This window comes from Polypterus senegalus, chromosome 10, assembly GCF_016835505.1.
Source record: "Polypterus senegalus isolate Bchr_013 chromosome 10, ASM1683550v1, whole genome shotgun sequence".
NCBI classification, from domain to species: Eukaryota; Metazoa; Chordata; class Cladistia; order Polypteriformes; family Polypteridae; genus Polypterus; species Polypterus senegalus.
This window is the reverse complement of record NC_053163.1, coordinates 90005560-90033059: the sequence shown is the minus strand read 5'-3', so window position 1 is coordinate 90033059 and position 27500 is coordinate 90005560. Positions and strand designations below refer to the sequence as shown.

Genomic DNA, 27500 nt, shown 5'->3' with positions numbered 1-27500 from the left:
TTCATCTTTAGTAATTTCAATCTTGAATCATCTGTTAATATTATTTCTGGATTAAGATACGTTGTCAGATTTTATTGGATTATATTAGGCCTAATTGTAGGTTTATCCCCCATTTTTCTTTCTCAAAACTAAGACATTTTATTGTAGGGATATTGCTAGCTGTAAGCTGTAAAACCAGCATTCACTCATAATCTGCGGTTTATTTTCGCAAAGGCCTTGCTGCCGCGTTACGTAGTGTTGTGTTACGCGCTCCTTGCTTGTTCTCTTGAGGGTATGCAAAGAGCAGCTATGTATTATTACTCGGGCACAGAAAGGCATATTAAAGGTGATGCACTGCTCTGAAAATTCAAAAAAATCTTATGCCTACTCAATATCAATGCAATATGATTATAATTCTGAAAAAGTAGACGATTCTGTTTTTTGTTTTATCCTGGTTATACTGTATGGCTATTTTACATTAATAGGTATGCAATATTTCAAGTTTCAATCCCACACATTCTCAATCTGGCTCCTGTGCATTCTTACATTATCTTAAAAAAAGCAAATGCGACCCCTAGAGCCTAGAAATATATCACAAAAATACATTTTCTTCAAACCGATTTTCATAATGGTGTATTTCTTGCTTTTAATTGAACTCCTGTAATTTTCGTGCTCCCAATGCGTCGCTAGAAAACTACTAATTTACTTTGAAAGAAATGTATAAAATATTATGTATTTACCGCGGCCTAAAATACTTAGACATTTTATCTCAATTAATTTTTCGTTCTCTGCGCAACCTACTCCTATAACAACATCCATAGAACAGACGCAGGTGCAAACAACAATGAATTCTGAAGAGCTCCTATCATCTTGCTAATTTGTGTGTTCATCAGTAAGTAACGGCAGAAAACGTATTATTCGAATTCTATGAGTGTGGCAAGCAAAACTGCTAATTTATGGGTATAAATACAGAGAAATTTAATTTCATTGAAGACTAGAATAAACTAATTCGACAACTTCTAGATTGATACAGTAAAGGTGTAATTTACCTGCGCAATAAAGTATGACGAGGTTAGGATTCCAGTTGACGTTTAAGACCCCACGATTCACAAACACACTTGCTGTGTGATGTAATGTATACAAAAAGCCCGGTAAAACACAAGCTCACTACATTCTCACTTACTGACCAAGCCTATGCTGGGCGCTGACTTAACTAAAGTCATCGATGTCCGTGTGTTTCTAACGTTTAATACCATGCCATAACATCTGTTGATGACTTGAGTGCAAAAAACAAAACGAGTTGACATTTTATTTTTGTGTAGAAAATATCCAATATAACTGCTTACGGAACAAAATGATAACTGGTAGCAGCATTAATTAAATTTACAAAAGCAAACTTAGGTTACGCGTCAGATTATGCCTGCAGCAAAATGTTTACTCACTCTTAAGGTAACTTGCACTCAGTCGATTAAGAATAAAAAACTTAAATTACTTAAAAATCAATGGCTCGTACAAGGAAAAAACAGTGTTATAAAGAGCACAAGCCTGTCATATAGTGTTGGGCGTTGTCTCTTGCTGCTTTTAGTTTTTCAACAATTGTTTTTCTTACTACTAAACCAGTTCATAATATAAAAATAAAGAGACGCATAAGGCATACGTATGCTCTATACTATACGCTGAATGCATCCAACAGTTTCAAAGTGAGCGTTAACCTAAAAATGATTTTAATTACTTCGATCACATCACCCAATGTGTAATATAAAGTGGGTAAGAAGTGTAATACAGTAATTCCTAACCGAAAAGCGCACCCAAGGAAATAATTTATAGTTAAAAAGTAGATACGCACACACATACTGCAATGTGCTCAAATTACAGAAGACATTTTGAGCAGAAAAGTAAAAAGCTGCACGAAAACACCTAAAGTACCTGCAGTGGAATATTAAAAATCCACCATACATACAACTATTTGCAAACAAAGCAAAAGTACACGATCTCCTTTCCGAGACTTAAATCGGAGTGATGTACTGTGTATCAGCACCCGGGACAGCTCCTAGTCTCTGGGCGTTGTTCGTGCTGAAAGATGTGCTCTTTAATTGACATTCCGTACTGTAATCTGTAATTCATAACAAAACACAAACATTCACTACCAATTTTGTAGTAGACATTAGATTGTCATCAACAGGAACAAGCAAATAAATCAAGGGTTCTTCCATGTATCAGCATTCGCAAGTAAAAATCATGCTGCGCAAAGGGTGTCCTACCTGAAGTCGACCTCTTTAAAGGGAAAGCCATTCTTGCCGAGAAAAGAATAAACGGCAAGCGATTGCACTTTGAATTTACAACAGGCTCGACAGATGGGTACAGGACGCAGAAAGTTTAAGGCATATTTACAGTATTCTCCAAGGTACCGCCGCCAACCATCACGCCCGAACCAGCAATACAGAGAGATCATTAATGGGCATTAGTGACAAGCCATTATGACTTTTAAGAGGCTCATCAATGATTCATTATGTCCTATGTTGATCCGGCAAACGTTGCTCCTGAAAGCATCCCACTAGTCGTGTTTACCAGAAAAACGAAATAACAGAATTTAGTTTTTAACCCCGAGAATCTGCATGGTTGTTTTCTCATATTACAGAAATAACTGTAAGCTGATACTCTAATGCAAGGCATAAACCAGTTACGACAGACAATGCATTTTTCTCCAGGACAAGATTAGCGTGCATCAGTGAAGATGACGTTGTATATTAGGGCCACTTAGCTGTGCTGACTTTTTGCCCTGGAAACGTGTTCTTATTTATGTTGCCATTAGTCTAAATTACCAGATGCGGTTGATGTTAATTTGAAAACGTGTACAACTTCCAACAAAACGCCATTCGAAAAAGAAAACTCACTAATGAAAGGAAATGATAGGCATTTTTATTGTTATTAAATATGAGCATTGCTAATGCGGAACTGTTTAAAATAAACAATGTGTTCAGTCTGTCAGTATATTCCGGCAAAAGTACACAAGAAAATTTTTTAAAAGTTGCTGCAAGTTATATTATTGAGTGAGATATTGAGCAACAAGACTGTTCAAATTCTATAAAGTTTATGTGAATATGACTTGTTATAAATGCTTGCTAATTAAACGCGGTATGCTATACTTTCACCCAATGATTAACTTTTAAGTTTTAACGATTACATTTACTTTCTGATAAAAAGTATTTTTCAACTCTTTTCGTAAAAAGCCTTTTGGTTAATTTATAATTATTTCATCATATTTTTTTCTTTAGCAGGCAGAAGAAAAATAAAAATCAAGAACTTTTAGTGTATTACAGACTATAGCTTGAGCTATTCCGTTGAAAAAATTATAAAATTGTTACTAATTTATTAAGGGCTATTAGCACCTATCACTTGTTTTACAAAATTCTTCTTTAAATTTAAGAAATCCTCAATGCGCTCTTCATGTTTGTGTCTCGTATCTGTAATGAGCCTGAATCACGTAGTCCATTTACAGTAATCAAAACCTGTATTTTTATATTTTATATTCATACTGCAACCTCAAGATGGCGCAAAAGTCTAATAAAATGTTTTGTTTTTATCGCATTCAAGTCTATTTTTGTAACACTGTTATGCGTTCTCTGTATATTTATAAACACTTTAAAGAAATGATAACGGGGAACTAGACAAATGACATAATTGTACATTTATTGAAATAATGCTTTTGTAGGAGGCAACTACAAACCAGACACATATACCACCATTATAATTTGTTGTTGGTTTAGGACGTAAAAGACCCCAGAACAGTATAAGGTTTCCTCTGGTGACGCATTGGAAACACTGAGCAAATAATTTTATTTTTACACGGTAAAAAATATCAAAGACTGACTTAAAATTAATCGGCTGCAATTCACTAAATGGTGAGATGGTTAATTTTAACAGTTGTACAGTATTTAATTGAAACAAAAATGAATTGGTTAAAATAGCACCAGTTGCCTGTTTATATAAATCATGGAAGTGTAGTTAGATGACTAAACTGCCTAAAAGAAACTCAGATTAATTTAGTTATCAATATTATGTGGCATTATATTGTTTTAGGTAACCCTGTTTCCTCCCTCAACCCATTGACAGACATGTTACAGTAGGTGATTTGGCATTTGTAAATGAATCTACTGTGAGTGGCCTCTAGTGTATCTATGAATGTGTCCTACTATAGACCGGTGTCCCATCCAGGGATGGCCTCTGCATGGCTCTTAATTCTGCTAGTTTATGCGCAGACTTCTGCTGATGTGGAAATAAGAACAGTGGGTTCGGATAAATGATGAAGTGGCACTGTAAACTGCATTAATGCAGCTCAGTATAATCACAGGCCACCTAAGGGTCACCATATGACTACAGTAATTATATATTCAAAACATCTCTCTGAGACAGACACCGCTTTCCAGTTAAGGATGAATACTAATTTGCCCGTTATACATAAGAATCATTTAATTTGTATATTATTAATGTACCTTGTATCTGTAATGATTTACAACAAATGCATTCAGATTGCAGACAAGAAAATTTCCCATTGGGAATCTTTCATATGCTTCTCCCTGGTTGTACTGTTAAAAAGTAATACAAATGATGTTGACAAGGTTAGAGTTAGACTTACACATGTTATATACCAGACATGAAGGCAAACTCAATCTAAACATAGATGTTTTAACAAATAGGACAAACAATGATTTGTTATTTAAGTGGTGCTGCAGATTCACTACAAGGCCCATAAACATGATAATAGGTGCAAAAAAATGAAAATTAATATTTAAAACAAACAACTTTATATTCAGTATTACCAAAACAGATTGCTCTACATTTTCAGAGATGTCATACATTTTTTTTCTCCAATGAATTTCTACAACTGGGGTATGGACAGATTCATTAGCTTGTTCAGGGTCACACAGTAATGTACATTGAATAGGCCTCTTAGCTACTACACCCCAATGTCTGCCCAAAAGTAGCATTTCTGTGACTGCAATTACTATTTCCCTGAGTTACTGCAGATCTCAGGATTGCCAAATCTCATTCTATGACAACTTTTTTTTTCTTATTGTGCTTGTAACAGCTAAGGCACATTAATAGGTTGTGATTGGTTAAAGTGGAAAAATATACAGTTTCTACCTAGAAAAGCAAGACAGAACTGAAGAATGACACAAGCATTGGTTTTCACAAAGTTTGCTGCTTCAGTGTTTTTAGATTTTTGTCAGATGTTTCTATGACATACTAAAGTATAATTACAAACATTTCATAAGTTTCAAAGTCTTTTATTGACAATTACATTAAGTTTATGCAAAGAGTCAATATTTGCAGTGTTCACCCTTCTTTTTCAAGACCTCTTCAATTCGCCTTGGCATGCTGTCAATCAACTTCTGGGCCAAATCCTGACTGATAGCAGCCCATTCTTGCATAATCAATGCTTGGAGTCTGTTAGAATTTTGTGGGTTTTTGTTTCTCCACCTGGCTCTTGAGGATTGACCACAAGTTCTCAATGGGATTATGGTCTGGAGAGTTTCCTGGCCAAGGACCCCAAATTTCGAGGTTTTGTTCCCTGAGCTACTTAGTCCTTACTTTTGCCTTATGGCACGGTGCTCCACCATACTGGAAAAGGCATTGGTCATCACCAAACTGTTCTTGGATGGTTGGGAGAAGTTGCTCTTGGAGGATGTTTTGGTACCATTCTTTATTCATGACTGTGTTCTTAGGCAAAATTATGAGTGAGCCCTGCACTCCCTTGGCTGAGAAGCAACCCCCCACATGAATGGTCTGAAGATGCTTTACTGTTGGCATGACACAGGGCTGATGGTAGCGCTCACCTTTTCTTCTCTGGATAATCTTTTTTCTGGAGGCCCCAAAGTTTCGGAAAGGGGAATCAGAGAAAATGAATTTACCCCAGTCCTCAGCAGTCCAATTCCTGTACCTTTTGCAGAATGTCAGTCTGTCCCTGATGTTTTCCTTGGAGTGAATTTGCTTCTTTGCTGCCCTTCTTGATCCTCCAAAAGTCTTTGCCTCACTGTGCGTGCAGATGAAGTCACGCCTGCCTGCTGCCATTCCCGAGTAAGCTCTGCACTGGTGGTGCCCCAATCCCGAGCCATGAATAAAGAATGGTACCAAAACATCCTATGGGAGGAACTTCTTCCAACCATCCAAGAACAGTTTGGTGATGAACAATGCCTTTTCCGGCATGGTGGAGCACGGTGCCATAAGGTAAAAGTGATAACTAGGAGGCTCAGGGAACAAAATATTGAAATTTTGGGTCCATGGCCAGAAAATCCCCCATCCCTTAATCCCATTGAGAACTTGTGGTCAATCCTTAAGAGGCGGGTGGAGAAACAAAAACCCACAGAATTCTAACAGACTCCAAGCATTGTTTATGCAAGAATGGGTTGCCATCAGTCAGAATTTGGCCCAGAAGTTGATTGACAGCATGTCAGGGAAAATTGCAAAGGCCTTGAAAAAGAAGGGCCAACACTGAAAATATTGACTCTTTGCATAAACTTAATGTAATTGTCAGTAAAAGCCTTTGAAACGTATGACATGCTTGTAATTATACTTCAGTATACCATAGAAACATCTGACAAAAAGACCTAAAAACACTGACGCTACAAACTTTGTGAAAACCAATACTTGTGTCGTTCTGAAAACTTTTGGCCATGACTGTACATAATAAAGATATTTTATATATAAAGATATTTTATATATTGAGCGACACAGTGGGATAGTGGTAGTGCTGCTGTCTCATAGTAAAGAGACTAGCGTGCACATCCTGGGTTCTGCTTGCGTGAAGTTTGCATGTTCTCCCCGTGTCTGCATGGGTGCCCTCCCAAAGTTCAAAGACATGCAGGTTAGGAGGATTGGTCCTCATGTGTGTTCACCCTGCAATGGACTGGCATTGCTCCTGCCTTGTCCACTACACTAGCTGGGATAGACTCTAGCCTCTTGTGACCCTGCTCAAGACAAAGAAGGTTTCGAAAATTGACAAGTAGATATTCTACATATTCTATATTGTTAGTGTTCAAATTTAGGTCCAAATATGATAATATCCCATTTGCACAAAACTCTTTCACTCTTAAGTTTATATGACACCATTGGCAGTTATCAGTAAAATAAAAAAGTTTGTGAAGCCAAGCACTAATGGTGCAAATGAAACTACTGATGAAAAAAATACAAAAAGTGGTTCTTTAATGACCTAATAATAAATAACTCATGTGTGGCAGGAGAATTGGCACCTGAACAAGCATTACTGCAGGTCTATGTTTTATGTTTTCGTTATGCAATTTTAAAAAGGTCTAATGAAGAAATAAGTGAGTTTTTGTGTAGTAGCAATTTGCATGATACACATTGATGACTGAGAGACTTCACTCCATTCTTTAGACAAATACAGTATACGGTTTACTTTTCTGAACCTGCTTTTATACACTACATCCTCTAAGATGAAAAAAATGCAGTAACTGGCATTTGACATCAATTGTACACTAGAAGGCAGTGGTGTTAAACAAATAAAATACTCTTCCTTTACAGCAATAAAATATTTTTACAATGAGGTCCCGCTAAATTTGAAAATTTCTTGGCATGATGATTTTGATTTAGATTACCTCACTCATTAAATATTATTTATTCATTTATTTATAATTGGCAAGCATTTTTTGTGTTGAAAGTATTTTCAGATTGCATTAGACAAGCTTGTAGTTATATATGAGACATTGCAAAAATCAGAACTGCAGGATTATGCATCTTTTTTCAACCATGTTATCGCATTAAACATGATCCTTCTAAAAGTAAAATGTCATTACTGGATTAATCATTTGTCTCTGGGCATAACAGTAGTGGTTACTTTAGAGCACATCATAATGTTAATGGAATAAGCAAAGCATTTGCACAAATTAAAAAAAAGCAGAATATACAGTATTGTGCTTTCCATCATTTAAGATGAAAATCACATCAATCCGAATTTTAACACAGTTTTTCTTTGCTAAAGCTTAACGGACAAGACAAACAGACAGGGAAAAGAAGCTTCATTGTACTGTTAGTGGTTGTCTGTCATAAAATAAACTTGGATTTTATTATTGTAACATCCCCACAAATGGTTCCCATGATAATTAACAAACAGCAGGTTGAAAAAGTATAAGTTTAGAGTGTTAGCATTAACGTAGTGCATTTTAATGTGTTGTACAGAAAACTCTACATGTTTGAGTTAAAAATTGTTATATATGATTTGTTTCTTAATATAACACTTTTACTAATACATTAACAAAAGAAAATATGATGAACAGTAATCATTTACATTTATGTGGCCACTGCCTTTATCTAAAGCAGCTGGCAACATTTGAGATACAACTGGTTACTTTTCTTTTTTTTCTCCCCTCAGTTGGGGCACAGGTGGGTGAAGTGAACTTGTTGAGGGTCACACAGTGTTAGTAGCTGGGTTTGAACCCACAATCAGTCTCAGGGGTTGAAGTCCAAAGCCTTAACCACTGTGCCACACTAATGTGAAAACAGACTGAAGGCTAAAAGCAACTGCACCTAATGTAACCTGCAGGCTCAATTTTGGTGACTCTGAGTAAAAGCAAAACAAAAAAAAATAATTAAAGGTGTTGATAATGGAGACACGCTCCAGAGTTAAAGAATGTTTTATATATTTAATTTTTTTATATGCAAACTGATGAATAGTTTTACTCCTTCAACTTACAAAACATATTTATACCGTGACTCCAAAGTAGTCAAAAATGTAGCCCTTCTTTACAGTGGTTTAAAGTTTTTATTTACACAAGAAAACACACTTTTCTCCTCAACTGCATCCAATAATATACAAAAATAAAAGCATATAGGCTCAGAAAGGTTAACATACAAAAATTCAGAAATCATTTGAAAACATGTCTTTTGCTAACAACTTCTAACAGTTTGATAGTAAGTCTATATAAAACAGCTACACAGTATGTAAGAAAAATCTGCATTCCTAGAATTTTTATGATCCAAGATATTCCTTATTAAAAAGTTGTATTACAATGGAAAAAAAAGGAATTTCTGAAGTGATTTTCCTCTTTACTGAAGTTAAGTTCTGTGTGTAGTGGGGGTCTGTGATTAAACATCATTTCCATTTTTTGTCCTTTTTTTAAAACTGTATCCTCTGACACGCAATTAAACTGAAAGTAATGACAGACTGGATCACTAGAAATACAGTAGGTATGTTTTGTATTAGTATTCCAACTTAATCAGTCTCTGCTTCAATGTCTTCCCCAGAACAGTGTGGGGTGAACATACAGCTTTCTTTTATTTAAAATCAAATATCACTATGTTAGTCATTTTGATATTCAATTAAAAATTACTCATTAGGCCACTATTAATGTAACATAGAAAGCCTTTCAATGTATTGGTTTTGTCCTTACTTTTCACTTTTCATTTTTTTAACTTTACATCTACTGTATTTGAGGGCGGCACAGTGGCACAGTGGTAGCGCTGCTGCCTCGCAGTTAGGAGACCCGGGTTTGCTTCCCGGGTCCTCGCTGCACAGAGTTTGCATGTTTTCCTCCGGGTGCTCCGGTTTCTTCCCACAGTCCAAAGACATGCAGGTTAGGTGCATTAGCGATCCTAAATTGTCCTGGGTGTGTGCCCTGCGGTGGGCTGGCGCCCTGTCCGTGGTTTGTTCTTGCCCTCTGCTGGCTGGGATTGGCTCCAGTAGACCCTCATGATCCTGTGTTAGGATATAGCGAGTTGGACGATGACCAACTGATTCTATTTGATATCGTTCTTTTTTTAAATAAACAATGCCAGTGACAAATAAAACTAGTCGATATGCCAGATATGCTTAGTGACTCAGGAATACCCACCCAGATTAGACATGATTTATCGTTCTCTTAAGTGTAATAAAGGATGCAGACATTTTTTTATCATATGATTAATTATTGTGGCCCTCGGCTCTCACCAAGTTTTCTCATTTTTTTCTCTTCTAAGTTTTCTGTGGTGGCATTTGATGGTACTACAACTTTGTACAAGTTATCCTTTATCACATTGGAACAGAGCTTAAGAGTAAATGAAAAATAAGAAAATTACCAACAGCAGACCAAATGTTAGGTTTTCACTGTAGTCCATAGCAGCAAATTACTGAACGTATATAATTACTGTAAAGAAATTAACACCTAAGTGGAGTTTGCATGTTACGACATTGTCCTTGTGGAATTTTCCTTCCGTTTGTTTCTCACATCTGTGTTGGACATGCAAGTAAAAATGAATTGTAGTAAGTACATGTTTCAGTACTAATGCATGTTCAAGACATCTATGTCAGGTTAACAAACACTTCAATATTTACTGTAAATGTAGCAACATGTGAATAAAAGTGCTAATACCTTTTCTTCCATATATATATATATATATATATATATATATATATATATATATATATATATATATGGCGAGTGCCTGGGGCTGCTACCCAGTCGGGACGCCCAGGAGGATTGGAGGAGGGCCTCGCTTCCTTTAGACCATGAGAGCTTGGAAGGTCAACCCTGTAGAGGCCCGTGGTCGCCGCCAGGGGGCACCCCAATGCCTAGAGAGCCCTGGACCTGAGCACTTCTGCCACACCTGGAAGTGCTGGGGGGAAGAGGATCAGAGACACCCGGAGTATTTCCGGGTACACAGTCGGTGCTTCTGCCGCACAGGGGCATGTCGGCGGAAGGTTACTGGAAGACACCTAGATCACATCCAGGTGGTTATAAAAGGGGTCACCTCCCTTCATTCAAGGCTGGAGCTGGGTGAGGAGAAGGACAAGAGCTTGAAGGAGAGGAGTGGAGGCGGTCTGAAGAGTGAGGCAGAGTGTGAGAGGCCTGGAGTTTGGGGAAGTCTTGGGGGATTTTGTGTGTGCACTTATTGACTGTAAATGTTAGTAACTGTAAATAAACATGCGGTGGTGCATAATGTTCTGTGTCCTGGGCCCGTTCCACAATATACAGTATATCCATCCATATTACATACTTGACATGCAGTATATAGTCTTTGTCACAGGCATTGTGCATTTTGTATATATCTATTAAATACAAGGGACGTTCAAAAAGTTTCCACACTTTTCTTTTAAACTCTATTAAGAATTTCAAAAACAAATTACATCACTTTTCTACATAGTCACCTTCGTTTGCAATGCAATTTTCACAGCATCACCCCAATATTTTAATGCCTAATTACTACTCCTCCTGTCTTCACAGTTTCCAGTGAAAATATAAAAGTGCGTAAACTTATTAAATGTCCCTCGTGTGTGTGTGGGGGTATATATGTGTAGATATATATATATTTGTATATATATTTATACAGTTTGGTACATAAATATTTGGAGCAAGACAACTTTTTTCTAATTTTGGTTCTGTACATTACCACAATGAATTTTAAATGAAGCAACTCAGATGCAGTTGAAGTGCAGACTTTCAGCTTTAATTCAGTGGGTTGAACAAAAAGTGCATAAAATGTGAGGGAACTAAAGCATTTTTTTTAACACAATCCCTTTATTTCAACGTGCTTTGATCATTATATTTATTCCTTTTATTACTATGCCATGACTCCTATTTCACAAGCATTGCAGTTTTATACCATTAACATTTACACAGTAATTTGGCACAGGTATTTGCACAATCTGTGGAGCGATTGTTATAGGGAGAGTGACAGTTCAGTCAGAAGTGCTTTAAAGATGTTAACAGACTACACAGACCTACTTGGAAAGGCACAGGAGCCTTGAAGGTTTGTATTTTATTATCTTCCTTGTGGATTTGCTTTCAGTCTATTTTGGATCATGAGATGCTGCTTTCCAAGAATGACAATGAATAGCACACACTACTGGCTATAGAGAAGTATTTACATTAATAAAGTTTTGTTTGTAGTCTGGCTGCTATATCTCTGTCATTCTAATAAATGGTGCATCATTGGGACGACATGGGTTTGCTCCATGCTCCCATCTTCCTTCTGGGAGCCCTTGAACCTGACACCGTCAGTGATGTCGCCAATGAGCTAGGCAGTGAGGCACAACAAAGCAAGGTGATGGTGCATAAAAGTGCTAAGTGCTTTTATTAAAACAGCAAACAAAAGCAAAGTGTCCAAACTAAATAAAGTGTAGTGTATCAAATGTCTTCAAATAAATAATCTATTAAAAAGGTGAAAGGGTGGAGGTTAAAATCTATTAGAAAAAAAGATCTTTAAAAAACGAGGTTAAAACAATGGCTAGAAGCAGTCTCTTTAAAAACACAAAATATGGTTCCTTCATTTACTGGTGACTCCCCTGTTTCTCCCACCCAGGCTATGCACTAGGGCAGTCACCCTACATGCAGCTGACCTTCTTCTACTCGACTGGTCTGGTGGCCTCCTGATCCCTGGCTTTGTTTAGCCTCTGCCAGACCGAGACACGGCTTCCCCCAACGGCCAGGATGCTCACGCTGGGGATTCTACTCCAAACCTCCGACTCCTGCTGCCTTCGCTGCGGACAAGCCAACCTTCTCCCGGTTATGCCTGCTCCCAACAAGCACTCAGCAGGAGCGACCACTACCATCGGCCCTCGGGTGTCGGCCAAACACCCCACTCGGGCTCGACTCTTCCAGCTGCCTGCATACAGCACGAGTCTGCGCTTGTTCGCTCTCCTTCTCTCCTGCACCAGCTATCCTCTACCTGCTTCTAGCCACCTTCCTTTCCTGCAACCTCCATCCATTTTTTTCTTCCTTTCTTTCTTTTTTTTTCTCCCTTGCTAGCCGCCTCACACTTCTATTTATCACGGGGACGTGGATCAGCTGTGGCAATCAGCAGCTCCCAGGAACAATTACAGATTCAGACGATTCCTCACCTGTGCACTTAAGTGAGAACTGCCCGCATCACGAATTCCCCGGGAATCGCGAGTGCAGTGATTATTTATTTTAAAAAGTGGCCTTTGGACATGAGCTGTGGACCCACTACACCACAATCATACTGTATATGTTTAGTAATAAAATGCATTGCATTTGTCATTCCAATAGATGGAATGTTACAACTTATTATTAATACTGCTTTATGAATTCCATACCAAATGGCGTAAAACAGACATGTGCATTGCATGGTGCACTGCAAATGTTAACATAGTTGTCTGAATTGCTTGGCTAAATTTCAGCCTATCTTAGACAGGTAGCATAGATAGTATAATATAAAACTATTTCCTTATAGCAGTGAATGCTGTTTTCAAATGTTTGCAAAAATGTAAGGGAAAAAAAAAGTATTTTCTAGAATTGTGTTTCCCAAAACCATTGTTATGCTAAGAAAATCTTAAGATTGTTAATTTATGATTTTTCCCAGAACCCATCATAACTAAATTAACACTTAAATTATACATAATCTATGTGCTCACTGACCCAGTTATTAATTAACTTAACAAATAAATCAACATCTTACTCCATCCATCCTTAGTGACAAACAGTTGGTTTTCAGACAGAGAAAATAAATTTCACAACATGACAATTATACTTATGATGATGATGATTATTATAAAAATATATTGGGTTTATATGGCACCTTTTCCTGGTGCATAACCTTTCACAAATATTTAAAATCATTTCTAATTAAAATACACTTTCTCTTCATTGCTGTGGTATTCCTTGTATATTGAAAAAATAAACCCACTGTGTACTGTCTGAATAAGTATGTGATTTTATTAAAAACTGCATTTATTACTTATCTTCATTCAAAAACTGTGGGAACAATAACATCTAAATAAATTAAACAAAAATTAACAGTTGACTCCTTGTGCTTTTTTGGGGGGAGTAAAGATAGGTTGTGATGTGAAGGCACTTACAGTGGATTCAGAAAGTATTCAGACCCCTTGACTTTGCACATTTTGCTCTGTTGCTGCCTTGTGCTAGTCGTTTATATTAAATTTTTTTCCCTTCACATCAAGCAGCACTTAATACCAAAGAATGACAAAGCGAGTCTTTGTTAAGAATAAAACACTCAAATATCACATTGATACAAGTATTTAGACCTTTTACTATGACTCTTAAAATCTGGCTCAGGTACATCCTATTCTATTGGTCATTATTGAAATGTTTCTGTGCCTTGTTTGGAATCCACCTTTGCTCAATTCAATTAATCAGATATCAGTTGGATTAGGAAAGGAACACACCTGTGTAGGGCAAAGTGGTCATTTCCCATTCTGCTAGGCTTGTAGTGGCACACAATGCCAGTTAAAACAGCAGGTTACCAGGGATGCAGAAATCCAGCTTCATCCTTCCCCTAATCTACATTCCAGAAAGTATCTGAACTGCATTTCATACTAGTATCAGCTTGTACTTCATCAGGTTACAAAAGTGTAAGTCAGAGTTAAACTGGCATCTCTGCAAAGCCACCTCTCAGACCAGACAAATGGACACCCACGTACGATCAAAGAAGTATAGTTAAACAAGTGACAACCGTGATAGACAAAATACCATGCCTATGAGGTGGCACTGATTTTGTAACTTAAAGTGACTTCAGTACAATCACGAGAGGTTACAGCTTCCTTGAAAAACAGGCACTCTCTGAAACTCACTCCTCTCTAAATGATGATAAACTGCTCTCTCCTCAAGGAGCTAAAACTTGACAATCTCTTCTCTTTGTGGACTTCAAAGTTGAGATCCACTTAGCCAAACCAAGCTCTGTGCTGGTCACTGAGCCCAGTCTAAGAAGACTGAGAAGCAGACATTACTTCAAGAAGGGAACTTCAGCTTCAAAACTGTGTGCCAAAAAGGTAATGCTTTTCCCTATGAAGTTGCAGGTAACACAACAAATAACCTAATTGAAAAGCACAGCACACCACAGACAAAGGACTACATTGCAAAGTGAAAGAGTCCACTCCAATACAAGAAGAATTTTCCATGTGAACAAGGAGCAACTACAGCAAAATTTCCACACAACTCAGTAGTGGCTTAGGGACAACTTTGGGAATGTCCTTTAGAGGCCTAGCCCAGTCTTGAACTCAATTGAACATTTTTGGAGACACCTGAAAATAGCTATCTATAGTCTCCATCTACACTGACAGAGCTTGGGAGGATCTGCAGAGAAAAATGGCAGAAAATTCCAAAATTCAGTTGTGGTCTTAATCTTGTCACATCATATCCAACAAGAATCTGGGCTGACAAAGGGACATCAGCTACAGTAAGTGCTAAGTAAAGGTTCTGAACATTTATGTCAGTGTGATACTTCATGTTTTTTTTATTTTTAATAAATTTGCAGACATTTCTAAAATCCTTTTTTCTAGGGATGCACCGAAATTTCGGCCGCCGAAAATTTTCGGCCGAAATAGCATTATCGGTTTCGGCCGAAACGTAAGAAAGAGCCGAAAATAAAAGCCGAAATTGTCGCCACGCCTCTCCCATCCTCCCGTCTCGTTCGCGCTGTCATTACGCATCAAACACGGAGTATGTCGGCGGTTTGGAAGCACTTCAAAGTTTCAGATGAGGACAGCAAAGTTGCAATATGCAACATTTGCTCTGCAAAAGTTTCAAGAGGGGGTTCAACAGCAAAGACATTTTCGACTACAGGTTTAATACACCACCTTAAGTCAAGACACGCAATTGAATTTGAGGAATACCGTCAAACAACGTTGGTTAAAACTAAGCCAACTAGCACATCAACACCCTCGGTTGCCACATTTTTCAAAAATTAAGAAATTTGCAAATGACAGTGCTAAAGCACGTGACATAACAGAGAAAGTAATGGAATTCATTGCTTTAGATGACGAGCCGTTTTCAGTCGTGGAGGACATCGGATTTCGTAGGCTAATACACCACATTGAGCCGCGTTACACACTGCCAAGCAGACGGTATTTTGCAGAGACCTCTCTACCTGAAATGTATGACCGTGTTGCAAAACATGTTCATGAGCTCATGACCACAGATATCTCTGCTCTAAGTTTTACCACAGACATATGGAGCTCTGACGTTAGTCCAACTAGCATGCTCAGTTTGACAGCGCAGTGGATAAACGCGGAGTTTAAATTGCAAAACATTCTGCTTCATGCACAGGAGTTTGTCGGCTCACACACTGCAGCAGCAATATCCGATGCTTTGGCTAACATGTTTGAAACTTGGAACATAGACAAGTCTAAAGTGCATGTGATTGTGAGAGATAATGCACGGAACATGATAAAGGCTATGGATGACAGTGGATTAAAGAGCATACCTTGCATGGCACACACGCTGCAGTTGGCTGTGAATGAGGGAGTGCTTAGTCAGTGGAGCATATCAGAAATCACAGCAACTGGGAGAAAAATTGTGGGACATTTTAAGCATTCTCCGCTTGCTTATTCCAGACTACAAGATTTGCAAAAACAGTTTGGGATGCCAACAAAACGACTACAGCAAGATGTGGCCACTCGCTGGAACAGTACATACTATATGTTGCAAGGATTACTTGAACAGAAGCGGGTTTTAGCTGCATACATGACAGATCACGACCTGCCAGCAACTTTGAGTGCACATCAGTGGATGTTGGTGGAAAACATTGTCTCTTCTCGCCCGTTCGAACAGTTAACCAAGGAAATAAGCTCAGCTCAAGCGTCTGTTGCTGAAGTTATTCCACTGATCGCAGCACTGAAGCGCCTGCTTGGAAAAGAGGCGGAAACAGATCATGGCGTAAAAACAGCTAAAAAAACTCTACTGGAGGCTGTTAACAAACGCTTCCAAGACATTGAGTCCAACCCTCTTTACGGCATTGCAACAATATTAGATCCACGCTTTAAAGACCATTACTTTGACGATGAGAAAAGGCAGGATGTACGCGAAATGGTGCAAACAGAGCTTACGGCTCTTGAAACCTCTGGTGAAGCACAAGCTGCGACGGGGAGAACAGAGCAAACTGTGCCTGAGAAACGGTCACGTACAAGTGATGAGGCGCACATTCCTTCGCTTTCTGATATGTTTGACGAAATTTTACAGGAAAGTGTCCCAACCCACAGCGGTGTAAGAGCAAGCGCAGCCTCACAAAAAGTAGCAACCTATCTAGCTGAACTACCCATTGGCAGAAGTGACAATCCACTTGACTACTGGCGCGAACAAAGATCGCTTTCCTTTGCTTGCATGGACTGCGCGCAAGTACTTATCTGCCCCAAGCACCAGCACAGACAGTGAGAGATTATTCAGTGCAGCATCTCATGTTCTTGATGAGAACAGAAATCGTCTCTCCAGCCAGAAAGCTGAACAACTTTTGTTCATAAAGAGAAATCTGCCACTTTTGCTAAAATAAAAGCAGCCTAATTTGATGTTGTTTACAGTTAAAGGTTTGATTTATTTATTCTGTTATTGCAATGTTGTTTTGCACAGTAATTTAAAATTGAAGTAAAACGTTTAATGCAGGTAATATTTTGCACAATTCGTAAAGGCACTAAAAGCTAGCACAGACTGAGTGATTTTATTCAGTGCAGTATGTTCTTCATGAGAAGAGGAACTGTGTCTTCAGCCAGAAAACTGAAAAACTTTTGTTCATAAAGATAAACCTGCTTCTTTTGCTTAAATTAAAAGCAGACCAATTTAGTGTGTATAGTTATGTTGTTTACAGTAAGAGGTTGGATTTATTTATTTTTCTTCTGTTTGTGCACTGTTGTTTGGTACAGTAATTTAAAATTGAAGTAAAAAAGCAGCTAGCATTTTTTTTGCACAATTTTGTTACAGAAAGAAATTTTATTTAGTTTTGTTATTGTTAAACAGCCTTATTACTGTTATTTATTATCAATAAAAGTTTGATTGCTTAATTAATTTGTAGTTTTTTTAATACAAACAAAAAGAAAATATTTTAAACATGTTTTTTAATGAAGCCATTTTCGGTTTCGGTTTGTGTTTTCGGCCAAGTGCATCCAAAAATTTCGGTTTCGTTTTCGGCCCAGAATTTTCATTTCGGTGCATCCCTACTTTTTTCACTTTCTTATCCTGTGGTATTGAGTGTTGCTTGATGAGGGAAAACTGAATGCAAATGACTTTAAACACAAAGCTGCAACATAACAGAATGTGTAAAAAGTGAAGGAGTATGAATACTTTCGGAATCCACTGTATTCTCTTTGGTATCTCAATGCATATTTGTTTCTTCTCACTGCTTGAAAGGCTGTTACATGCCTTAGTAAACACACTGTTATCTAAAAAAAGGAAAAAGGGGTAATTTTTAGGAAAGTGTGTTTATCTAAGAAACAATAGGTGACTACTATTGTGCTTATCTATACACTTTAGCTTAATTGGCTATTAAATAAGGATATCTTGTTTGATTAATTTTTCTTTCCAGAAATGTATTTCACCAGTGGACCAAAAATGTTACCAAATAATGAAAGTATTGACAATCAATTGGTTATCAACTGACTTGTGATGCCTAATAAGTTAGATGTCACACTGCTACTTTAAAATTTTAATTTAGGCATTCTCTAACTTCTCATACTGCCTCCTTACTTTCTAATCCTCAATGGTACGATGATCGGTGGTCATGCACCTTGCACTTTTAAGATTAGAAGATCTCTTTATCACTTGTGTACAAATACATGGGGCATACTTAAGAAAATGTAAACTTTTAAGTTCCACATCAATTCACAGATTTGTAGATTCTAATTAACATGGGCGTCTGGAGAGTTCAGATTGATTAATTTAATACATGGAACAGATTAATTGTTCAAAGTATTGAACTGTTCAATATGTACTGAACAGTACACATCTGTGTATTGTGACCTTCTGCATGTAGACCTTCTGCAAATAGAAATATTTTTTCACAGATGGGAAAAGGAAAGAGGATGGAAAAATATAAGCCAGACCCCAAAGAGCCCTTATCACACTCTGCCTCTATTCATAATGGAATGGAAGCCACAACAAATATGACAATATGTGAGCAAGATAATAGTCTGGAATGCTCGACAAAGGTGCAGTTTTTATTATCTCAAAATAAGTTACGACTGGCTACTAATTCATAAACGTGGAGGCAGTATACATAAGACATTGAATTCTTTTGGCATGTCTACTAGGCAAGGACCTGAACTGTTAAATGAATAGAGTGAGTGTCATGCACCCTGTAGTGACAGACAAAACCAGTAAAAACTTCACTAAGAAAAAAGAAGTGGTCTCACAAAGACTTTCTCATATACTCAGATATGGGGATGAATATTTGAGGAGTAAAATGATTATATTTTTATATTACATTAAAGACCCATCAATAACAAATCAAATCAAATAAATAATATATTGAACAATTATTATAAAAGTAAAGTTGAATAAATCTGACTCTGTAGCTGTATGAATAAAAGGTAAAGTACCACTTCCAGTTAAAAGAAACAGCTCAAAGGTTGGTAGAAATCTGTTTTGTTAATACTTGTATGCAGAATTTGGTTGACATAAGTGAAAGCTTACACAGTTATCGTGTTTACACACACACACACACACACACACAGACAAACACACAAACATAATTCCAAAAATGGTATTTTCCGTTGAGAAAAGAAAGTAAAAAAGATAAATATTGCTAATGAATTTAAAGCACATAAAAAGTCACATCAAGTGTCCATGAAAGAAAATATGAATAAAATATCCCAAGACCCAGACCCAGACCCAGATAAGGGGCAGATGAATGGATGCATGCATCCTTTATGACTCCAATTAAGAGAGGAAAAGGCAGAGGTATTTTTAAATAGGGATTTGGGAATGAAAGCAAAATAAGCAAAGTCAAATTTGTGAATCTTTCCTATTTGTCACTGCAGCTAAATATCTAAACAAAGACACAGTCAAAATACTATTGCAGAAATTCTGAATACCCTCTATTCATAACATCATGGGTTGGGACCTTTGTCTTGCATAACACAGACATGCAACTATCCAAGCTAAGACCAAAAGTGCAGTAACCACGAAACAAAATGGCATCATAATGGTATACTGCCCAGAGGGCAAGAGAAAATGCGAACTGAAAGAATAAACTCAGAGTGAAAAAAAAAGAAAGAAATAAAACAATGGTTTGAACTAGGAGAACAAAATTCCACCAATTATCAAAGCCAAAAACCATGAGACGAGAACATTGTCAAAAAGGACTGCAGATTTCAAAATCAGTAAAGTTAAAGTGCACAAAGGGTTTTGAAATTTGGTAGTTGAATAAGGAAGTGAACCTAAAACCTAGTGAACCCTTTTATCCTGTTGAGTAACGACTGACAGGCTCATGACCTCTAAAACCAATCCTGTTACTGGGAAAAACCTGGCAAAAAACAAAATCGAAAACAAACTTTAGAATGTAACATTGAATCGAAAAAACAAACAATTTCATCAGATTCCTTGGTGTCAAAAACCCCAATAATGATATCTAGCTCAATAACAAAGCCAGGAAATAACCTGTAAGAAAATTATAAAAAGTCTCAAGTACCTGATAGGTAGAACATTACATTTTTTTAAACAATTATCTTTAGTACAAAATTAACATTATATATGAATTCTACATATTCCCAAATCCCCAAAAAGGACACAAAGAACATGAAATAAACACTAAATAAATCCATAAAATACAGAAAGAAGAAATAGAATCAAAACAATCTCCAGACCCAATAAACCACAGAGTGCATGCAGTTGACTGTATTTGGCATCTACAAGATCTCACACATGCTCCACTCGAAACAGAAGTAATTAGTCACATCTCTATAATGGACAATAGCTACAAAAGAACTGCCTGTCACTGACCTCCTCAAAAAGAATGTTAATAAATACTTAAATAAGTATAAATAATTATAAGTAATTTGTTTATTTTTATATATATATATATATATATATATATATATATATATATATATATATATATATATATATATATATATATATATATATATTAATTCTTCTGATAGACCAGGGAGCAATTTCAAATGATTTATATCTTTCTTAATATGAGCATGGAGAAAATGCTAATAAGGCGCAAGCCCAAATACATTTCACAAAGTAACAATCCAATTAGAATCTAAGTTACTCAAGCTACAGAAATATGTAATACCCTCAGAAATTCTACAAGATGCTTTACATATCAGAATAAAATTAACATAATATTCTGACTGAGAACTTGTGTAATAAAACAGACACATTACAATTCCTGGATGGTTTATATTTATTTATGAAACATAAAAATATATGAATGAAATAAAATAAAAACCTCTTAAATTTCTAGCTATATTAATTGAAAACAAAGAAGGCGGAGTCCTACAAAGAAAAAAAAAAACCTTTTAGGATGCTTATCAAACAGTCCGTTTTCTCTACTAAATGTCAATGTTAAGGTTATAATTAATGTTCTTGCAGGCACAATAGTGGAAGTGCGTCCTTCTCACATATTGAAATATGAGCTTGAATTTGTTAAAGGTGTTTACTAGCCAAAGTTGGTTCAATGTAATACAGTACACACCACAGCAGAAAGAGAGCTGTTTTCCCCTGATGAAAAAATACCTGACACAAAATAGTAACAGGGGGGCCAGGAGAGAGTAAACATGGGCCAAAACAATCACAAAGAAAAGAAAAATCACATAAATCTAATGCATAAACCAAAAATATTCATTGAAAAAATATGCAAAACAGTTCTGACTCCCTAAGAGAGATCTGAATTCTAGAAACAGCATAAATGTTTGCTTTCACAGTCCAAAAACTTTGACGTGAACGGTCAATTTAAATTGTGTTGGTATGATAACAGTTACATGACACGACTTTTGGCCATCTCTTCAATTAAAGAACATATTTCAGTTTATTTGAGAAGTTACCTCATATGAAATCCTTCAGAAGTTCGAAACAAATAATTTTCAAATCTCACACTAAGGCTTTGGGGATTTGTTATTTCTTCTGTATAAATGAGATAGGTGGAGTCAGAAGCATGCAGCCTATGGAAGGAAGGAGCAAGGATGATGGATTTGGAAGATATCCAACATATAGGAATTGGACAGAATCCCATTGCACCACAATATATGTAACATAAGATCATGCCTCGATTAAAAAGCAGCCTCACATGCTTGTCTTCATCATAGTTAAAGGAAGTTGGAGTATCCAGTAAATTCTTGCATTGACACAGGAAACATATAAACATTCCATAGATACAGATATCGGATTGCAATCAAAGCCCGGTCCTTAGAAGAAAAGAGTAGCACCATTAGCAATAGCACTACCCTAAAGATTTAAGTATAAAATGATTAAGTAATCAGTTTAAATGGGCAAGCAAATCTTAAAGTATATCTAGAAAATGAAACCTACAGATATAGAAAAATTTCACCCAAAACAACAATTTTCAGAGGCCCAGTTTACTTACTGTCTGCAGAAGCAACGCATTGTATATCAGCTGGGGTTAACACTGAATACATGTTCCAGTTTTAACAGACGATTGCATTACAAAAGCTTTCCTTTTGACAATAAAATGACTGATTTGTTACTTGACAATCTAAAGGAAAAAATGGTAGGTGGAGAAAAAGAAAAAACTTTGCCTAAACAGACCAAAAACAGAAGATTTAAAGGAAAAAGGAAACCAATGCAATAAGCAGGATAGAAGGAGGATGACAGTTCTTGAAGTCTAGCACTGAGCCCAAATCTCACGAGAAACTACTGCCTACATCCTTTAGCCAAAAATAAACTAAATTGCTTAAAATGGAGCAACTCTCTGAATCAACCTACTTCTTTTTTTAGACATGGCAGCCATCATGAAACTAGTACTTATCTCACATCTGGGAAGCAAACCAGTGAGAAGAAAGAAAAAAAAAAAAAACTTCATTCTAAAGCACAATCATGATCTGGCTTACAGAAAGCATTATATTAATATATATTATAAGTAATATATATTAATAAGTCTGTCAACATAGTCACAATGAATCTCCATAATAGATTATTTAATTATTCAATGATAATCTGAAGGTAACTAGCAGTTTTAGACATTTATCTAGATATGATCAGAACAAAGATATAGAGACAATATTATTCAAAGAAATAAACGAGTAAGGTAAAGACAGTGTACTGTCAAATTTCCCGTGTGATGTATGGTATACATATTTGTGCAGAGATGCATGTACCTTTATTACATAGACTGTATATAGTGTCACACACCATACGCTTTGGAGGGCAGTTTAAGGGCTCAAATAATTGTTTCTCTCAGCCAGACCAAGGTTTGGCGCTGTCCGCTGATATTTTCTCCTTTTTTACCCCCTCTGCAGAGCGTCAGAAGAACCCACCTCTTAATGACTGTACTTCCAGTTCTGATCCCCCAGATCCTGCCTGCATATGACATCCTTTCCAGTTTCTGTATCCTAGATATACAGGTATATACATCATCTTTTGTTACGCTTAACAGTTCCATTTTGAACTCATGTGTATAAAGATGTCATTTCATTGCCGTTGGTTTGTATCCGGGTTGGAACTCCACAAATCTTTGATAGTTTATGTGCTTTATTACAATAGCTATTCTTGTTCTACATTATAGATATGACAGTACATTAAAGAATCAAACTCACTACATGAGACTACCATATACATCATCTAATACAAAAAGTACAACTTTTTAGGCCTAATTTTCACTAACTTGTTTAAGAATTGAATTAGAATCTTAGAGACTTTCCAAAGGAAAGGAATAATACCTGAACCAATCATTATACCACTTTTCTAGAACTACACACAGTTCTTAATTTCACATTAGTTTAACAGCAATGCTAGCACATTCATTCTGCCGTAACCCCAAAAAAGAACAGAACACTTTATTTGAAACTTTTGTTTGTTAGAAAAGGGCTGCAGGAGATCATTTACTAGAACCTTCCAAAATTATGAAGTAATTTTAATTCTGTATTTGTTGTTCATTTGCCTTTCAGCTAAACTGACATCATAAAATCAGTCAATAGCCATTTCCTTTCTTCTTCAAATGACCAGTGAAAAATGTATTGAACATTTAGTGCCTAACACTGGGAAAAAGGAGTATATATTTATATTGACATCTTTCATTTATATTTAATATCTCACATGGCATGTTGCAACAATATGTAAATAGACAGAAACAATGGATCTGTCAACAGGGCCGATGAAAATTAGACAATCTTAAGATGGTATAACAAACATTACATAAAATGAAATGCTTTTACATTAGTCATAGACAGCGGGAATACGGAAAGCACTATACTTTAAGATAATGTTTCCACCAGCCCTCTACACCAGCTGTACTTTTTCTACTTTTTAATTTTCATTATGTTTCTTCGGTTTCATCTCCACTCATTTTCAAACCAGTTCAGTGGTAAATATTTTTCCCTTGAAATGTAAGGGGTTTCAATTGCTCAGGTAAGTTGCAGATGGTGAAGCCTAATATGAGGATGAGTCAAATGAAAACCTTCATTTTTTTTTATTCATTGCACCAAATGTGTCATAAAACATTGTTCTATGTAATTTCCATGACTTTCAATACAAGACCTTCTGACTTAGAAAGTGCATGGATTCCTTTAGAAAACAGGTCTTTTGGTCGCATGTGCAGCCACTCATGCACACCACCTGCTTCTCCTTTTCATCAGACTACTAAGTCTTTGTGCCCTTCTTCTCTTTAAGTGGTCCAAAGATGTGGTAATCACTGGGGATGAAGTCTGACAAGTATGGTGGATGTGGAAGACACTCAAAGTGCAGGTCCTTGATGGTTTTAGCCATTGCACAAGCAGTAAAGGCCTAGGCACTGTCCTGCTGCAACATGACCTCTGCTCTGAATACCATGTTTTTTGGATTTGATTCTGGGTCAAAGAAGGTTTCTGAGGAGGTTGGAATACAAGGCACTGCTGACAGTGTTTCTTTTGGGCATGTAGTTCTCCAAAACGACACCTCATTCACCATCAAAGACAGTTAGCATCACCAAACATGCAAATCCCTGTGTGCAGAAATTCCTTTGTTTTGGTGAGGAGGGATGCTCTCTTGGTTTCTGGCTGGTAATAGTGAACCTTGGTTTCATGTCCAGTAACAATTCCTGCCAGGAAACCACCACCGTCTGTTTTAATGTACCCACAAAACTTGCGGACAGGCATCAACATCATATTCTTTCAAATTTGAAGTCAGCTGCCGACTTACATGACAACATCATGTTTACAGTTTTTACCATCATTTTAAGTTTTTCATTTGGCTCTCCCTTGTATAAAGGCAAGCTGAAGCCTCAGTTCTTTACTGTGACATTGTGTGCATTTGCATCCTTGCCAGTATCCCTCTTAAAGTCTACCTAAATTTCTACTTTTAATTCTTAAAAAAAAAAAAAAATCACTGAAATCCAATTATTTATGATCTATTTTAGGGGTACCAACAGAGGTGTCCAGACCATTTTAGAATATATTTTTGTACAATATGCAATACTTTCTTTTTCTCACTCTTGCTTTGCTTTACTTGATGAAATGTCAAAGGCATGCAAGTATACATGAAACAACTGCTTTTCATTTAATCAGTTTTCAGGAAGCATACAGCACTTTTTCTAATGAACTGTAAGGGTGCCAACAAGTTTTTAAATGTCTGTATAAATACATACAGACAAATTAACTGTATATACACCATAAGACATGCAGTTTAGGTGAATTGGCATTGATATATTGGCTAGAGTGTGTCTGTGTGTTGACCCTGTGATGGACTGGCATCCTGTTCAGATATTGTGGCTGCCTTGCGCTCAATGACTGCTAATTAAGGCTACAGTTACCAAGAAACATGGATGGATGGAGATGCATGTATAAACACACGCACACACTCACATACGTTTAGTTGTTCATTTTCCCACTAACTTTTATTATTGGTTGGGGTGCTTTTAAGGTGTGATTACAACACATGTGTGGTGATTAAAATCAGTCACAAGTTCCATTTTTTAAGTGAAGGCTCAATAAATGTTTGCTGTAATTCATAAAGAATCTTTCATTGAATACATCATTCCAATGTGCTTTATAAAGCATAAAAGAATATAAAGGAATTCCATTAGCAAATTACACATTTTTACAGTGAACAATATAAAGATTTTTTTTTTAAATGGGAATTGGTTACCAGTCTTAAGTCAAAACTCAAGGATTTTACACACCGAGACACTAGTACAATTCTGGGAATTAACTATTTCTTTGCTTCCCATTTGAATCCGAAACAAGGACTTATTAGAGGACACAATAAGTGTAAAGGCAGAGAATGGAGAATGATATACAAAAAGTTTATGTATGTATGTATGTACAGTATATATGTGTATATTAGAGAGAGAGGGCACAGGTCATTTCATAATTTGTTACAAAATGAACAAATTAATGTATGGTAATAATAAAAGACACTAAATAAATTTGTGAATCACCATAACTGTATATTTTATTGAAACACCTTTATTATTACTTCATACTTGTCTGACACCTTTGCTCAAGATGACTTACCAGATGAGTGAAGATTAGTTATTTTCAAATATTTTTAAAGCTGGAGTACAAGCAGGTTAGGTGATTTGATCAGTGTCATAAAACTGGGGTTAAAACTGCAGTGTTCTAGCCACTACATTGCACAACTATCCTGTTTTGATTTCTTCCTAAAATAATACTTTCAAATTCAAGCTTTCTAGTATGGCGTTTATGCCATGTAAGAGTGATATATGACAGATCTCTGGCACAATGTGCAAGCAGTATACTTTAAAAACATGACTTACACGAGAGTCCGTATAGTCATTCTAGTCAGGAACCAGCTGTCGTCATGTGCATCAGGATAATGAGAAGCTCATTATGATAAAAATGCAGTTCTCTACTGTAACATCATTGCTTCTCAAGGGTCAACTGAAACTGTAAAATATGGTTTGTTTTTTTTTCCTGGAGAAAATTACAAGCAGAGGGCCATGCAAATGATGAGACAAGAAGCAGCACGGAGCTGGAAATATCTGTTTTCAGTTTTTAAATGTATGTTTTGAAGGGGAGTGCATGATTTTGAATATTGCAGGGAAGACAACCAGCGATGCTCTGGCACTTCTTGTGGTTGCCATGGTGACCGTTCCACATGAAGGGAAGACAGCCAGCAGGAGGTACGTGGGGAACATAAATCCTTAACAGTAGCGTAAGGTTATACTCAACACCACCCTCCCCCTCCCCCTTCCCCTTCCCTTAGCACTCACACACACATACGTGCTACTGCTGCTAAAATTAGCATGCTGACTCCAGAACCCCAAGCTTACTGATAAGGTCTGGAGATCATGAAATGCATGAAGTTTGGTTGTACACTGTGGTTGCTGTGAGGTGTAAATATCTCAGGAGGCATGGGTTAGAAAGGTATCTTTTACAAAGGTTTCATTGCCATGATATATGCATCCACTTCAAAAATGATTGAATCTTTTCTTTACTTAAATAGAAATTACATTTTAAAAGTATGTAGGTACTGCGGTGGGTTGGCACCCTGCCCAGGATTGGTTCCTGCCTTGTGCCCTGTGTTGGCTGGGATTGGCTCCAGCAGACCCCCGTGACCCTGTATTCGGATTCAGCGGATTAGAAAATGGATGGATGGAAGTATGTAGGTATTAAATTTGGTTTTACCCTCAATATCAAAGCCACAAGGCCTCATCCCTCAGAG

At 36.8% G+C, this 27500-nt stretch overlaps 1 protein-coding gene across 6 annotated transcripts in view; it reads right to left on the bottom strand.

Annotated features, from left to right (window-relative positions):
• The window catches only part of LOC120537309 (fibroblast growth factor 13), a 408897-nt gene that overhangs the window by 95182 nt on the left and 286215 nt on the right, over positions 1 to 27500 (bottom strand). The window contains exon 1 of one of the 6 annotated variants that reach the window (XM_039766168.1): positions 22249 to 22315. The exons of the other annotated variants lie outside the window; for them this stretch is intronic. Within the exon in view, the coding sequence (XP_039622102.1) occupies positions 22249 to 22300 (52 nt within the window). The 5' untranslated portion in view covers positions 22301 to 22315. Of the gene's footprint in view, positions 1 to 22248; positions 22316 to 27500 lie in introns of those variants that run through there. 6 annotated transcript variants of the gene reach the window in all.